Source organism: Podarcis filfolensis, assembly GCF_964270895.1.
Source record: "Podarcis filfolensis genome assembly, chromosome: 2".
In the NCBI taxonomy this organism is placed as follows: domain Eukaryota; kingdom Metazoa; phylum Chordata; class Lepidosauria; order Squamata; family Lacertidae; genus Podarcis; species Podarcis filfolensis.
Genome location: NC_139605.1, coordinates 42616918 through 42635026, shown reverse-complemented (window position 1 = coordinate 42635026; position 18109 = coordinate 42616918). Strand labels below are relative to the sequence as shown.

The window sequence follows — 18109 nt, the reverse complement described above, 5'->3', positions numbered from 1 at the left end:
GGAGCTGGGAACTGGGAGTCAGGACCAAAGATAGTCAGCATCAGAGGGCACGTCAGGAAGCAGAACTGAAGAACAAGACTAGAAAGACAAGCCATGCCAGACCTCAGGTACTCAAGCAAAGCTCTACTGAAACATGAAGCCTTCCTATACTCCTACTGATCCAGGAGAACCCAACAGCCAGCCTAGGAGGAATCAGTTTGGAACATTTTCTCTGAGAAGCTGTGGTGATGTGGTTTGCCACATGGGACAATAGTCTGCTGTTTTGAACACTAGGTGAAAACAATCTCAGCTGCCTAGACTACAAACAGCATTGAGAACATTCCTAATTGGAGGTTTATACATACCAAAACAGCAGCTAAACTCAGAATACCCATTTTTATCTTCCACCCACCTCTGAACATTTATATTACAGTGATTGAATACCTCAAAAACCAATCTACTCCACATATCTATGAGCACTTCAGCCACAGAACATTATACTTAAATATGCATTTATGAAAGCACCACTACTAACACACAACATCAACTACCACAGTCTCCCCAACACTTGCACTCACTTTTTCCACATTCTGAACACAGACACTAAAACGTAAAATGGATTATGTTACTTACCTAAAATGTCCTCAGTTTCAGTGAATGAAAGTGAATGGAATAAAGAAAATACAATCCAACAGAAAGTTAAAAATGAGCAATTAAGTGCAAAAAAACCTTCGAAAGACAAAAATAAAATTAAAACAATGAGCAGAGAACAGAACATTTGGTGCCAGTCATTCAGTTGTATTTACCTTAACATGAGATTTTAACATGAGAAACAATAATGATTTTTTTTAATCCATAACAATCTCAAACAAGTTCACACAAACAAAATACAAACAAATACATACAGTACTGGATTTATGTAAAGCTGACCAAAGGACTAGAAAACTTGTTTGAAAGAGAAATGTTGAGTTGATGAAACAAAATGGTGTTCCTGCCTTTTCCAGAAAAGGGCAAGAAATGAAAGCTCCTGGGCCTGTCACCTCTATGGACTCCTCCTGTGCCTGCCCAGAAAATCGGGGCAGAATCCAGATACCCCCTACACTCTTCCTTCCCCAGACATCAGGGAGGAGGAGAGAAACATGAAGAGAATGAAGTAGAAATGAAGAGGTGGGGAGGGGAGCAGCCAACAGGAAAACACAGTGAAAAAAACTCATTCAGAAAGGCGATCTAGCAAACAGGATGAAGGAGAGGACAAGACGAAGGGAAAATCCACACAAAACAAGCACTCAAGCAAGTCTTTCTCTCAGACACACAGAGAGACATGAAGACCCTTCCCTTGCCGCAGGCAGGGGCGGATTGGAGAGATGGATGACTCCTCGCCTCTGGAGAGGATGTTGCAATCAGGAATGTCATCCCCATCCCTCTGGTAAACAGAGCATACAACATAAAAATGGACCCTGTACTCCTCTTCCGTATTACAAGGAAACACTAGATGATTGCATAATCCTAAAATATCAGGGTTGTGTTAATTAAACTAACTTTTCTTTAGAGTAGACCCACTGAAATTAATAGACCCAAGTTAGTCATGGTCCTTAATTTCAATGGGTCTACACTGAGTAAAAGTTTAAAACAACCCTCACTGTGTTCCTAAGGCTGCATATCTAAACACGCATACTAGGGAATAACTTGCTTCTGAGTAAACCTGCAGAGGATTATGGTGCATATGACTTGCACTGTGATCCTATACATGTCTACTCAAAAGAAAAAGGTGTAATATTAAGTTGCATAGGAGTGCAAACTCCCGTGTATCATTATGGTTGCAAACCATATTGGGAGTAAGTGCCATACGTTAAGAATTACATTTGGGTAAACTTGCACAAGAGCATGGTGAAAGCAAAGAATTCTCATCTTAATTTTGTAACAAACAACATTTTCTGTACTATTGTGCTACATATCTTCATGAATTGGATATGGTGTTTGTTGTTTAGCCAGATTTGCATCCATTATTTTACAGATCAAACGTTCCATGTGACTACAGACAGTGTAATTTATTGCTATTCCTTCATCAGTGAACTGTCAAACTGAAGAAGCACTGTTACCATTGAAGCTATAAATATTACACATGACTTGATATTTTTTCTCACTTATCTTTTATTAATCACAGAACAAATGACATCATACAAGAAAATTAAAAATAAAAGGTAAAATAATCTGCAGTGTGACAAATTAGATAGATAATATATGTCAAGAAAGAAAGAAAGAAATCACCTGTAAAGCCAACAGTTACATTACTTAACGAAAATTATGTTTCCACAGACAGTAATCCAGTCAATTTTACCCTGGATTTTTTTTTGTCCTGACCTATAACAGTATTTTGCATGTCTTATAATAAATAATGTGAGGTGTTCATGTAATGAAGCAGTACAATATTTTTTAAAGTGATGCATAGTATTGCACTCATTAATTCGTGTGTCTAGATATACTTTTAATCTTCCTTTCAGTTGGGTTGCCAACTGGCCAGAATTTTAGCTTCATGGCTGGTTGCCAGAACTGGAAGACGCAAAACTAGAAAACCAGCTAAGCTATTTTATTGTTGGTTAGTGCAAATGCTTTGCTCTCTGGGTGCAAATCCAAATGCACATACACATACTGTGCTGCCAATGTGGAAATTCTCTCCGTAGTAAGAGTGGTGACTGCTGTTTTTCAAGCCGCAAACAGATGAACCATGTATCACAGGCCACGGTCTCCCACTCAGTCTGGCAACTTCCAGCCACCTCATCCAAAAACAGTGGGCTGCTGGCACTGCAGACAGCCAAGCCGAGGGTGAAACACATGATACCAGATTCCACAAAAGGCCAGGCTGTTCCCTTCATAAAGGAGAGTCAGGCTTCATATATTCAAAAGCAATCACTCTGGTGCACCAGAATTTAGGAAAACAAAAGTTGGCAACCCAAACTCTGACAACATCAGAATTTTCTCTATAATCCTAGCAGGAAGCTTCATGCGTTATATCTCTTCCAGCGAATGATGTCCAAGAACAATGAACAAATGCAGAGGGCAAATATTCATACCATCTGTGCATGAGACCTTAGAACGTTTTAAAACTTGTGTATTTCTTTTTCTTTAATTTTGCATTCAAATGTGGACTCAGGAATCCAGAATGTCAATAATCTTAACCATTCCCATACGAAAAGGTGTGCTGTGAGCAAGCAAGAACTATATTTGTCCCAGGGACCTGTGAAGTCTTCAACTAGGGATAGACCAGGCATGGCTCCCAAGATGTATCCGGTTCACAACTAAGGATGACCATAGGCCAAACTTACTGGGACTGAAGAGTGCGGGAAGTCCGACTACATCTGGAGGGCCACAGAGGGCCTTGGGGATTAACCACTCTATTACTTACACAGTGATGGAGCAACAACTCATACCAAGAGCTTAAACCAATTCACTATGCTACCTGTCTGCTCTAAGGCCTCTGGCATGGGTGTCTTAATTAAGAAAACACAGAAGATGACTTTTCTGCCATGGTTGACAGATCTTTAATGTCACAGAGCCTTTTCCAAGTATATATATATTTTTAAAAAACCCTTTATGAAGGTAGGTGCTTACAACAGCAGCATTTACAACACATCCAATCTCCTGCCCTCCCTGCTACCTCATCAGATCAGAAATGAATACATCTTTGAATGGGAAAGAATGCAGAAACAAGTATATTTTGCCAGTAAGTGAAAATGGAAGATAGGGACTGAATATTGGAGATATATGGCAGGGCACAATATGATTCCAATCCAGGAGTTTAACTAGTTTGAAAAGATACCAATTGCAATAGAAATTTCAAGATATCTTGGCTGAAGGGCTTTCGAGACAAGGGTTTCTTTGTGCAATAAACTCACACTTGTAACTCAGTTATTGACGGAGAATCCTATTCTCTATCCGAGTTGTTGAATGGAACTATGGTAATATTCCTCTTGTATTAAAACTGCATTTTCTGAAAGCACTAATATCACTAATCTTGTTACTTTGAAAATACCATGCCTCCATTTTACACACAGAGAGATGCATACCTCTCTCTAGCATGCCAGATACAATGGGGAATGGTGCGTGTAATGTTATTGCATTTACTACTGTGGACATCTGCATCCCCTGTGGTATCAATGGTGACAAGTGTCAGCACCCTTCCCATCTTTGGGGTAATATTCAAAATAAGAACAGTGACCCTTCACAACAACAGTTTAGTGCTTATAACAGAATCAACTTGGCATTAGCAAAACCATGCCCTCTTTCCCCTCAATGATCTGTGGGAGTGGCCTGCAGGCCACTGGTTGCCCACCTCTGAATTTGAAAGAGAAGAACAGGGTATGTTTCTTGGAGAGTAAACGTATTGACTGGAGAATGTGTATAAGGCCCAAGGAATGTACAAAATACAACTGAGATAATACACATTTCCAAAGGCCTAATGAGATTATTGGTTGGGAAATGTGCACAATGGCCACTTCATGGGCAGATTATGTGCACATTCTCCATGACACATGGTGCATGTACACAATAGCTGCAGGGGGAGGAACATTCTCTGGAAATTGTGTCCCCCAATTTCACCAGCAGGAGAATCCCATGAGTGGAGTTCTCATGGAAATGATAGCCACGCATTATAATATATTTATCCATCTTGTGCTGAACTCAGGAGAAAGGCAGTTTCAAGCCCCACCCCCCAAAGCAAGAGGCAGATAATGTTTTAAAAGCTACCTGTGCCCAAGCAAGATGGATATCTGAAGCATGCATGCTTTTATTTTGCTAATCTGTTGCAGCAAAACCCAGGGAAGTCTTATGGCACTTTAAAAACTAACATGTTGTGGCACAAGCTTTCACTTTACTTCAAGTTCACTTCATCCGATGCATGAAGTATAATCCTCGGGTGGAAAGGGGTAAAGGAGGAAAAGGGGGGAGTTATTTGGCAATACTTACAGATGCCCACACCCAACCTAAGACAGTTAGGTGGCTACATACCAGCAATACAGACACAGGGGCCAGACCCTACAACAAACATAAATGCCAACTCTCTCCTTATTAAAGGAATACTTTTACAGGGCCTAATAATGCGAGCTGCAACATCAGGGGATCATTCATCTGCTTCTCTTCCAATGCAATATATTCTCATCTGCCAGAAATGCCTTCCTGCATTCTGCAGAGGACAAAGTGCCTGGTTCCTATGTTAAAGAATAAATTAAACTAAGTACGACGTAAAAAAAAAAGAAAAAGCAATATTCAGAAACACTTCAACCAACCAGGACATGATCAATGACCATAAGGTGGCAATCCTTGAACAAACGAAGTTCAAAAGGAAACACCAATGTAAAAGAGCTGCCTTACTACTCCTCTTCACAGTGGTTTCCTGTCCCACTATGGGGGTTAATTTATTCTGCAATGCTAAGATATGTCTGCTATCACTAATTAGTGCAGTTGTGTCAGGTCATCATGCTTATTTTGCATACAGTTAAGCTCCAATTTGCATTTCAGCCTCATTAACTCCAAGTTTTACATTCTTTTCCCTTTACATCCACTTGCCAAAGGATTCGTGCATCTGATAAAGGAAAGAGACTCCTAGGCCACGAAAGCTTATGCCCCAATAAATTTGTCAGAAGTTAGTTTCTAAGGTGCTGACGACTTTTCCAGAGAAATCCTAACACACATTTACATTCAGGAGTGGGGGCGGGGGGAGATATCACAGACATCCATTTGCGGAGGGACTGCCATGTCCATTGCCCTGCTCTTTCACTATGGGCAGCGAGGGAGATGTGGGGGACACAGTTTTTTCTTCTTTCCTCCCACTGGAATTGTCCACACTGGCATAGTCATGTTGTTTCGTGGACATGTCATGGAAACAAAAGGGCTTTGGATGTGGCATAGCCACACAGGCAGACATGCCCCAATTTTTCCCTCTCTGCCAGATGTTCATCACTGGAAGAACATCTATAGTGCTAGAGCTTCCCATGGCATACTGGAGGACCTCTGGCAGCATGAAGAGTCATTCAGCCAGTGTGACTCCATTTCCACCTGCATAGCAACACACATGCTGCCTAAGGCTTCTCAGCTAACTTTACAATAGTTTTAGGATTGCACAATTATGTTATTTGTTTACTACTGTTTATATATGTTTTGCATGCATACCATTTAACATATCTCAGTCAACTAGTATTTCTATACTTTCCTCCATGTCCACATAAACAGGATTAAAAAAAAAACAACATTATTTGTACTTTCTTCACTTATGAAAAGAGGATGTGATTGCATGAAATAAAGAAAGCATTAATTGGACAATATATTACAAAGAAGAAACTAGAGCATCACAAAAAATATATATTCTGGGTTGTATCCAACCATATTCTCCTCAAAGTAGACACACTGAAATTAATACTTGTAAGATAAGTCATTTCTGTTAATTTTAATGTGTCTACTATGAATATAACTAACACCAGACACAACCCTTAATGTTGAATTTCTTTAAATAAATTATCTTGTGAATATCAGCCATTTGCATGCAAAACACCATGTATAACTGAAGAAAACTGCTACAGTGGTTTGGGGCTAACTCTGTGTCTTCCTAATTTGTAAAATGCAACCAATTACATCATCGTGCAAAAATACCTTTTAATATCAGCAACATTTTCTCCTCCAAAACTGAACTGGTTTACCTACCCACAAGTGAACTTATCAAACATCTTTTGAAACAAATTTGAAGCAATACACATTTTCTATATTTATTGCAAATTAGTTAGAGAATCTAAAATAATACATTGGGGAGGGGGAAATCTCTGTCATCTTAAATTAACTGGAAAGGAGAAATCAACTACCCAAACAATAATTTCATGTTTCTTCTCACATCAGCATTTTCAGTATATGTGATTTAAAAAGAAAAATCACTCATAAATTATTATAACCCCCAACTGTAGCCTTAGAGGTTAATTTGGGAAACTGCTTTAGTTTCTTAGCCAGCCATGCTGGAGAGGTAGCAGGAATGGAGGCAGGGACAGCAAGCGAAAAGGTTCCCATAGCACCAGCCTAAATTCCTCCAGTCATCCACTAGTTAGTTTACTTCCTAAATGCACAATGCCATGGAAAGAGACACATGCCCTATGAAAGCTTGGTAAAACGCTAGAATCATTGGAATAACAGCATTCGTGTGTAACAAAGTGTGTGTGTACTTTCAGTTCATAAGGTATCAATGTGAAGCAAGGAAATTTGACAATGCCACCACCAGTATTCACCAATCTAAAGTGTCATGTGAAATATCTGTCCCGTATCCTGTCCCAACATCATCATCATCATCCTCCCTCTATGGTCACGAAAATATCCAACTGCAGGCAATATGATTCCCTCAAGCTTCATTTTCTCTTCCCTCTATGAGGAATCTTAGGTGATTGCTTCATGAATTTTTAGTTTCCAGTTCTGATTATTTCAAATACCAGACACCTTTCCTTACAAGAGAGAACTTATTAACCCCCTTCAGAACCTAGTGAGAGATATTGACTTCTCTGCAAAGGGAAATATGAATCACCAATTATCTTACATGAGGAAATCAATAGCTGGCATTTAACAGTGCTGGGGCCAACTTGAGGTCCAGCAACATGTTTGAGTACCTTAAAAACCAGAATGATGTTTATTAGTTGCTCTTCTTCAAAATCTGCTTTATTATTTTAAGGAATGTCTTTAAGGAACATTACTGTTACACATTAGTTCTAATGGAATTATTTTTGCAGTTGGCCCAGAATGTTCGGGGTGGGGTGGGGTGGGGGTAATAACAGAGAAAGCACAAAAACATAAGGATATAATAGTTGGTTTACTGCACCACCAGACATTTTGGACTAAGAGTCCTATCAGGCCTAGCCAGCATGTCCATAATGGCTGTGGCTGATGCAAGTTGTAGTCCAAAATATCAGGAGGAGACCAGGTTGGAGAAGACCACCATAAGCAAAGCATCAGTTGCCTTTTCCGCATACCATTATTTTCATTTGCAATTGCTTACCTGGTTCTCCTCATGAGAAACCCTCATCTGCTCTTTCAGAACGGACATTCTGGCCGCTTCTTCTTTCCGCAGCACTCTTTCCTTTTTGAGCTCAGGGCTCCAGAAGGTCTTGATGCTATTCATGGAAGAGCCAAGCTTGCTATCTTTGATGTCCAGTTCTTTCCTCAGCAAGTCATTCTCTCTCTGTAACTCCTTAAGCTGAGCTTGTAGATCTAGCATGGTGCTATCCCTTACCTGTCTCAACATAGAAGGGATCTGGTGGTGGTGGTGATGTGCAGAAGTGGTCAGCCCCCCATGCTGATCAGTGTAAGAAAGGAGGTCGGAGTGGGAAAGGCCAGCGGAAGCAATATTAGGACTGCTCCCCATAGCTGTCACTCGACCACCGTACACAGCTCGATTTGTAGCCCTTCCAAGAGTCATTGTGCCCTTGGGGAAAGTAGTGGATGCCACACCTTCATGGTCACTCAGGTACATTGGTCCGGATGTTGCATAGGCGGCATTAAGTGACTGGATATTCTCCATTGATAACGTCTTACCTGTCCCTCCACCTCCTCCACTACTTGTTCGCCTATGGCCCAGCCGAGGAGATCTTGGCAAGCGAGGGGATCTGGCAGGACTGCCTTCCAAGTTACTGATTGTTCTTGCACTTCCATACATTTTTATTTTAATGTGAGGTACTACTTAATACGAAATTAATCACACTTAAGTGGGTTATTCAACCTCTATTTCCAGTTACTATTGTTGGCAAGCTGCTTCACAGCATTCTTCCAAAAGGCAACGAATTCCTTAAAATGACTTCTCCAGGCTGAAGATCTGAAAATAAAAATATAATTAGAGATTACTAAAAGTTACTCGACAATGCCAAAACCTGGAAGCACAGGTTCATTTTAACTGTGGGTTTATGAAATTACAATAGTGCACTATCCTTCTGAGCACATTTTCAAACTAAGAAGAATTCTGTATGTTATAGTTACTTTTATTGCCAAAGGGCTTTTTGTTTTTATGTGTAAGAATGCCATACACAAATACACAGCTAAGGCAGATGGACTCCGACATTGCTAGAACATACACTAGATTCCATGATTAACTCTGTGCCTCAAATGGAATTTATTTAAAAAAGACAGAAGGGGGAAATAAAGAATTACCAAATATTTTTAAAAGGATTGTGCCTAGAAATCACCATACTGCAAGTGCATTTGCCATGGAAAAAACATTATTCATAATAATTTGCTACCAAGTCAAAATCAAGATGTTAATGTTATTATATAATAATTTATAACAATAATTTATTATTTATACCCCACCCATCTGGCTGGGTTTCTCAAGACCAGTTTACTAGAAGAATCACCTTACTCCACATGGGCCCAGTTGGCCACTTCAATCTGCAGAACTGGCACTTTTATTTACAAGGGCTACATAATGCCCGTTCCACACTGCTTTTTTTATACTATGTGTGTATGTGGTTTGCTCTTATAACTTCTGAGGTGTTTACAGTCCAGTCTTCTTCCCTCTTTAACAGCAGGCACTATTCTGGCTCTTCCCTAGCCTTCTTGGACTGTGCTAATTCTCAAACATTCTCAAAATTGTAAGATATGTACACAGTGAGTGTGGAAGTAAAATATCAGACCAATGCGCTTGCCCTTATAATAAGCAGAAGCTTAAATATGAACTGGCTCCATTTCTTGAATAAAAGAGAGCATAAATAGACTGCACGCTCAAGGTCTATTCACACACATTACATGAGGTAAACTTTGGCTGTCATGTACAGTGGTAGAGTGCATAGAACTCCAATGCTCTCTTCTGTATCACACAACACTTACTGCCTACACCACCTGTGCAATCTAGCCTGTAAGTGATTGTGAAATTAGCTTAGCTAGATCCTTCAAGAAATTCAGGTCAGTATCTTTATGACCTTCCAATTTGAATTAATTAAAACATTTTAAAGCACTCTTTGAGATGTTCTTTCTCCTCCTTACACCATCACCTGTGCTGTTCTCCTGCCCATTTTTCTTCCTGCCTCATCAACATTTACTGTATATACTCGTGTATAAGCTGACTTTTTCAGCACATTTTTTATGCTGAAAAAGCTCCCCTCGGCTTACACTTGAGTGAGGGTCTCACCCAAGCACATTTCCAGTGGCAGAGGCTGGTGTCGGCAGAGGAGGAGGAACAAGCAGCCTGAAAGCAGCCCTTTTAAGCTGCTTGGTCTTTCTCTGCTGCTGCCGCCACCAGCCTCTGCCTCTCGGCAGCACCCTGGTTAGGCAGGGGCGCGGGAGGGGCTGGGGGGGAGAGAGCAGCCCCCTCTGCCGTGTGCACATGCGCACGCGCACAAACACACTCTGGCCCACCAGGAGGTTTGTGGTGTGGTGAACCGGCTTATACTTGAGTCAATAAGTTTTCCAAGTTTTTTGTGGTAAAATTAGGTGCCTCGGCTTATATTCGGTTCGGCTTATACTTGAGTATATATGGTATATCCTCTGTACAATCAAAGAAGCAGGTACTGAACAGATATGCCTTCTTCACATGAACAGTTAGCATCTCTCCAGAGATCTATCATTCTAACGTGCACCACAACATTGCTAATATGCATAGCCATTTGATACTCTTGTTTAAATTTGTCACACATATATATATTACATACACATTTTGACACTCTGGACATCTTATCTATAGACTATTAAAGTCTTTTTCCTGTTTCTTGGAAGTTCAGGATTAATAATGATCAGATAGTAATAACTTGGGTTGTGTGTGGCCCATTGTTTTTTGTCCATCAAACTGTCTTGTTAACATGCTTGTGTCTGTTGTTCCTTATCTATACTATTTTATTTCTTGCCTGGTTTTTATGAATGTATTAGTTGCTTTTCTACAGTGAAACATACAGAAGTCCTTATCCACTTGAACTCTTACAGCCAAACTAGGTATCAATGCTCCTGCTAACCCAAGGCTTTTGCTGCACTAGATTTACCCCTTTTGAACTTTTACCTTGTTTACCCCTTTAGTTGGGGCAGGAATGTTTTAAGCCTCATCTAGGGACTCATTAAGTTGCTCATTCCCTATAGGTGCTCCTCCATTTGGCAGGGGGCTCCAGGCCAATATCCCTACATGGTGAAACAATTCTAATGACTAGATGCAAATAAGCACATCACATAACCTATGGCAATTAGAATAAGAAGTAAAGGAAGATTCATCGCAGAGGCTTTTAGAGTAAGCAGATCCACAACCACAAATATCTGTTGATAATGTTTTGCAATAAAAAGAGGTCGGGTTTGCTTAGACAACCACAAGAATCAGCACCTGAGCTGCTATGCAGTGTCTCAAGTCAGTCAGTCAAGTTTATTGCTTGCAGCCAAAGGCTGCTGCAATGTATACAATGTCATTCAATAAAATATATACTAGTTTGATACAAAAACTTAAAACATTTACATTGTCAAAACATGACCTAATCTGCACAAAACTATAGAAACTCCTTAATATACAAATTGAAACATTAGACAATATAATTTCTAAGCTAAAATCACCGCAGGGCCACTAATATATTAAAAGTAATATTAGATAATACAATAGACAATTATGTACAAAGTTTAGTGAGAAAGATACAGCTTGGTGTAGATGGGGTCAAATAAATTCATCTCCTTTATAGTTGATCGCTATCTCAGCTATATAATTTTTTCTAATTTTCCTGGCAGCAGTTGCAAAAAGTCCTACACACCAGGTCACATACTTATCAATGTCTGCAAGGAGATATAGAATCATGTCAGAAGGATTCTGGCCAGGGGACCTTATCATTATAGCCCTACGACTTGAGTTCGCCCAGCCCTCAATTGTAAAACGAGCATGGTGTCGACAGATTTCCTATAGCTCCCACCTACTAGCATCGGATGCTCGAATTAGAGGTGGTTTTTCCAATCTGATCCTAAGAGATATTCATAATTCCCCTTGGAAAACTACAATCAACCTCAAACTCCGCTCTCTTTTTAATCTGAACTGCAAAACTGTTCTTAAATTAGAGTGTATCAGTCCGGCGGCCCTACCTTCAATTAAAAAGAAGTTACAACTACTTGACTTCTCTAACACAGCTGCCGATGCAAGAGGGCCGTGTTCAGGCCTAGCCCTAGCTATTCCTCCCCCTGAAGGAATCCCTCTATACTGCTTCACAATTTCTTCGGAGGCTAAGCGAAGGGCCTTTACCTGTGCCCGTCTCAACTGTTTTCCTACAGCAGTTCTGTCGGGTCGTTATTCCAGAGTCCCCATCGCAAACAGAACATGCAACTGTAATGACTCGGCCCTGGAGACTATGGAACATGTAATGCTCTTCTGTCCCAACTGGACAAATGAAAGATCTCGGTTTTTAACTCCTCTCATGAACAAGCTTCATCTCCCAATCCAGCCCTGGATAGTGTCCCTCTTTTTGCAAGATTCTGATTGTTGGATCACCGAGATGACAGCTAACTTCCTGCTCAGTGTGATGAAGAGGAAAGCTGCACTAACTTCTTTTTCAACACCACAGCTGTAGTCGATACTCTGCACAATCGGATGAAGTTCCAAGTAGCTTTATAGTACAAGGACAATGGAGCTAGGACAAATCTGAGGAGCTGAAGGACCCCTTTAATGATCCTCCTCCAGCCTCAGCAGTTTTTTGTCTTTTTATTCTTGAACTATCGGTCATTCGATGTTTTAAATCCCCTGTTGTTTCTGTTATCTCCTTTCCCCCCCCCCCCTTTAAGTATTTGCCCAGGACGATATCTACCTTTACCTCCCCACCCCCATTTTATGTTATGCTGTTATTTCTATGTATATCATGCTATGGCCACACGGCTAATGCAATAAAATCTATATATATAAGGTGTCAAAAACCGTTCTCTTGCTTCCATATATAAGGGGCAGCGAAAGATATAATGTGTAAGGTCCTCTAATTCAGGGCATCCCCTAATATAAACACGATCAATTACTGGTATGCCTCTATGTCTCCCATCTCTATAAGCAGAGTTTATTTCATTTAATCGTAGCTCTGTAAAAGCTTTCCAGAGTTGTACAAAAGTCAATTCACTGAAGTAGGACATATGTTCATGGGCCTCTCTAAGTTTAAAATATAATGGGGCGCATGTGGATAGGTACATAGAGCTTCAGTCATTTTTAGTAGCCACTGCTCTTATAGTCCATTTAAAAATATTTTTCTGAGAGTATAGGAAAAGTCCTTTGAGCTCGGTCAATGCAAGGTTATATTTGCCCATCAGTTGGGTAGCATGATGTACCCAGTTTTTAAGGGTAATCCATTCATGAACTCAATCAGGCATTTTTTTGGTAACCTAGTGTTGTCCATCTGTTGAACTCTAAACCAGTAGCAGAAGATTCTTTTATCTATTTGGCTCTCTATGCTCAACATATAAGTTTCCAGCCTAACCATGGAGGATTGCACATCTCTGGGTAGGCCTAAAAGGGCTCTTAAAAATAATTATGTAGGGGTTCCAGACCAAAGGTCTGTATAGTTAATGCTATGGTTTTCCCAGTAGTGATGTATGGAAGTGAGAGCTGGACCATAAAGAAGGCTGATCGCCGAAGAATTGATGCTTTTGCGTTATGGTGCTGGAGGAGACTCTTGAGAGTCCCATGGACTACAAGAAGATCAAACCGATCCATTCTGAAGGAAATCAGCTCTGAGTGCTCACTGGAAGGACAGATCCAATACTTTGACCACCTCATGAGAAGAGAAGACTCCCTGGAAAATACCCTGATGTTGGGAAAGATTGAGGGCACAAGGAGAAGGGGACGACAGAGGACGAGATGGTTGGACAGTGTTCTCGAAGCTACAAACATGAGTTTAACCAAACTGCGGGAGGCAGTGGAACTCAGGAGTGCCTGGTGTGCTCTGATCCATGGGGTCATGAAGAGTCGGACACGACTAAACGACTAAACAACAACAAATGACCATTTTGCGGGTACTTCCTATATTAATACATTATTTTCACTTCAAATGTATTCTAATCTAGTTGATTTATTTTATAGAAGTATCAGATCTTTTTTTTAATGATATTTATTCAACATTTCAGAAGTACATATATTAAAAAAAAAGAAAAGCAAAAAGATAAAACAAAAAAAAGAAAAAGAAAACACAATTCTCAAATTACATCTTTTCATCTGCTTGTTTCTTGACTTCCTCACACCTCCCTTTTTGTATTCTAATTTAATTCATTGTTTCAGCAAATTCTTCCCATATTTCTCAATTCTTATTTAAATATTTTGTCTTAACAGTCTGTCTTATTTAATTAACTCAACAAATCCTTTCTATCATTTACCATGTTCTGTTATTCAGTTTATCTTAATTTGTTTAACTTTATCTTACCTTAAAAACTTTAAAATTCAAAATTTAAACCATATTTATACATGACTCCTTAAATCCTTAAATCCTTTTTACTAAAGCCAAATAATTCTTTCCAACATTTTCCCAAATATTTCATTAGTATTACACTAATTCCAAAAATAAAAAGAAATTCCCTTTTTATAAACTTTTTTTTCCCCTAGTTTTTGTCCAACGTCCCTTCTTCCTGGTCTCGGGTTATGTCAGTCCTTTCTGTCCATATCCAGTCCATCAACCCGGTGACCTTATGTCCGAGGCCCTTAAGTCTCTTCTATGCCCCTTCTACAGATTTTCTTCTTATTGTTTGTACTTACACTCTTCCTTGCCCTTTGTTGGTTTCTTTCTTAATTTCTTCCCTTTCTCCTTGAGGAGTAGGTCTCTGGGCAGTTCCAACCGGTAATAATCTCCATTTTCCTTCATCAAACTAGCCCATTCCCCACAGTCCCACTCCCCATCATCGTCGTTATAATCCAAAAGGTAGTCTTCCAAAAAATAATTGTCAACATGTTTCATAGTCCCACCAGAGTTAGGAGCCTCCTTAACTCCAGGCACTTCCAAGCCCACTCCAAGTTCAATCTTCCAATACAGCGGCTTTTGCTCCTGCAGGGCTTCGGCTCTCTCCATTCGTGTTGCTTGAGATACGGTCACAGCCTCCTCCATCTTCAACTGCCCTTGGACTTGCCCAGTCGAACCAGTTTCCTGAATTGGTCCCTGTATAATTTCTTTATCTTTGTTTCCCGTTAATTCATATTCACTGGCTACGGCAGTCATCAAGTCCAACTTCTCATTCATCAGATTTATCCTCTCATGCAACTGCTCCAGCATAGCATTTGTCTTGCCAAGGGCAGACACCAAAACTTCCTCCCAGCACATTTCTATTCAAGGTCAAACGACTGGTCCCACGATCTCAATCTCGCAGCTGTAAGGTCTCCAAATAAAACTGCAGCAACAAACTGACAAGCTCCCTCTAGGGGACACAATTTCTATTTGTATCCATCTTTGAAACGTATCCAACAAAGGAAAGTTACTTTCGATTTTCGAATACTTTGTTTCTTTAAAATGCAGAAAGCAGCGTTGAAGTTAATTTGTTTCTCTTTCTTCACTATCTGTCAAAATGCTCCACTTTCAATCAATGGACGTCTCCATAAATTTCTGTCCTGACACCCCATTCCCAGGTTTGGGGCGATGGAAACTTATTTTCCTTTACTCTCTCTCCTGCAGGCTTAAACAGTCAAATCCCCCCCCCTTTTCTCCTGCTTCCAGGGGGGTTTTATTAGTTGTAAATGCAAGAAATTTCAATCTTTAGAACAACTTTCCCGGCTATTAGATTGCAAGGTTTTTGCTTCAGTCTATTTACAAAAAGCGGAAGGGGGACTTCCTGTTTAGACCTTCCCGCTTCGGTGCCTAATTCAAGAATTTCTTAGTCCAATTTTCCGCTTTTACTCACAGGTACTTGTTTAAAATCCAATTGTCAACAGGAAAAAGTCAGCGCTCTCCGGCGATGGCTGTGCGGCTTCCCTCCGTGAAAGTAGCAGTCAGTTCGCAGCACCGCGCTGCTCACCCCACTTCGCTCCGGAACCCCAAAATGGGTTTCCCCGCGAGTAGGGGAGGCGCTTTTGGTGCTCTGCCGAACCCCACGTTCCCAGGCTCCTCCGCCTGGGATTTCTAGCGGGTCCCCACCTTCGCCGCGGCGGGAAGACCCAAATTCCACGGAGCCCGTTCCTCCGATCAGAGGAACTCCGCCATTCGCCAATGGCGCTAACCCGGAAGTCAGAAGTATCAGATCTACTGTGGAATGATCTTGGAGCAAACATTTCCTTTTTTATTAGCATTTTTCAATGAATGTTTAAGGAATTCTGGGATTGCAGTGGTACCTCGGGTTAAGTACTTAATTCGTTCTGGAGGTCTGTTCTTAACCTGAAACTGTTCTTAACCTGAAGCACCACTTTAGCTAATGGTGCCTCCTGCTGCTGCCGCGCCGCCAGAGCACGATTTCTGTTCTCATCCTGAAGCAAAGTTCTTAACCCGAGGTACTATTTCTGGGTTAGCGGAGTCTATAACCTGAAGCGTATGTAACTTTTAGATTAAATCCTCTGGATTTTGAACAAAGATGTATTTCATGCAGTAATGTTTACAGGCCTAATTAAGAGCAGAAAGTAAGGAAGGGATAAAAAGGTGCTATTTTTTGTTGCTGTTTTGTTTAACAGCAACATCTCTACTGAAGATCTCAACCAACAGAAAATGGTCTATTTTGAGAGAAAGCACTTTCTAAATAAGGGTTCATTTATTTTCAAGATTTCCTCTTTATCTCATCACCTGAGCTCTACTGAGAATGACATCATGAGTTTAAATCTTCCATGGTGTTTAAGTTTAGAAGAAACTATTGGTTTCAATGATGACTTTCCATCTCTCTGCTTTGTAACTTTTACAAACCCAATCCTACACATGTCTACTCAGAAGTAACACCCATTGAATTCAATGGACTTACACCCAGGTTTGGAAGCAATCCTAAACATGGGAAGCCAGCGTAATGTCATTAAGCCAATATAAAGTCTTTAATGTCATTAAGCCAATATAAAATATGTCAGATCCAAACACCATTCAAGAGCAGGGTTACTGCCAGCTGAGCCAGCCTAAGTCTGGCAGAGGGAAAGCAAGGCTTTAAAACAGAGTTTTACTTGCACTACCGTTTTTGTCAGCATTAGTTCTGCCAGATTCCAAGGTCACATGACTGAACTGAATGCAGTTAAGATCAAGTGTTAAGTCCTCCTGAAACCTCCCACTCTAGAGCACCCTTTTCCCCCCAGGGCTTACGCTGGCATCAGATTCAAGTCTCTACTCAGCTTGCTACTAGTCCTGGTTGAGCCAGGATGAGGAAGTTTAAACTGGTATAGCCAAGCTGCTCCAGGAATTGGCCGCCTGAGCCAGAGATCCACTGGAGCAAAATTTGCTCATTCTGGCAGATCTTGGGCTTGGATTACTCCCTAAGTGGGTATAGGATTGCACCGTTGGGATATAATCCTAATTGTACTTACTTAGAAATAAATACAACTGATGTTCACAGCTCTTACTGCTAAATTAACATGGGTTACTAATACAGTATACACCAATCTTTAGTCATAAACAGAACAGAAAACACTGCAGCTTTTTATTGTGCAATATTTCTGTAATTTTATGGTGAAATTATCATGTTAATTTACAAAACCAAGCAGAGAGACCAATCAACAGAAGCAATGGTAGTCAGGTTGATAAGATGAGCTACAGGATCAGTTCTGAAAGGACTATAGATATTTAAACATACTGGAAAGCAGAAGTGGAAGAAAGGGAAAACAGACTGGAGGAAGGGACTGGAATGGACGTGGTCACTGGTAGGTTACAGAAAACCAGACAGCTCAACATGCGCGATAAAAAACAGGGAAAAGAAAGTAGCACCAAAGCTATTACTTCTCAAGCCTTATACAGTCTATAGAATCAGAAGTAGAAGAGATCAAATGTAATCCAATCTCAGTCACAGATCACTCCCCACAGATCCACAATCCTGGTCATAATATAACACAGTGCAGAAGACAGTATGCCAACAAGCGGAGGGGCGCATGTCATGTGCAAAGATGCTCTTGCAAAACAGAGCCAGATAAGAAGGGGAGCCAAATGAAATGCTAAACGTGAAAGCCAAAAAATAGCAAGATCAAACTTAACCCAGGGGAAAATTGCTCTCTGAATTCCATATCAGACATTCAAATCCCAAGTGTTTGTTG

At 40.5% G+C, this 18109-nt stretch overlaps 1 protein-coding gene across 12 annotated transcripts in view; it reads right to left on the bottom strand.

Annotated features, from left to right (window-relative positions):
* ERC2 (ELKS/RAB6-interacting/CAST family member 2) overlaps positions 1-18109 on the bottom strand; it is a 512280-nt gene that overhangs the window by 478776 nt on the left and 15395 nt on the right. For all 12 annotated transcript variants that reach the window (XM_083602952.1, XM_083602957.1, XM_083602950.1 and 9 more), the window contains exon 2: positions 8000-8812. In XM_083602952.1, the coding sequence (XP_083459078.1) occupies positions 8000-8656 (657 nt within the window). In that variant the 5' untranslated portion in view covers positions 8657-8812. The remainder of the gene's footprint in view (positions 1-7999; positions 8813-18109) is intronic.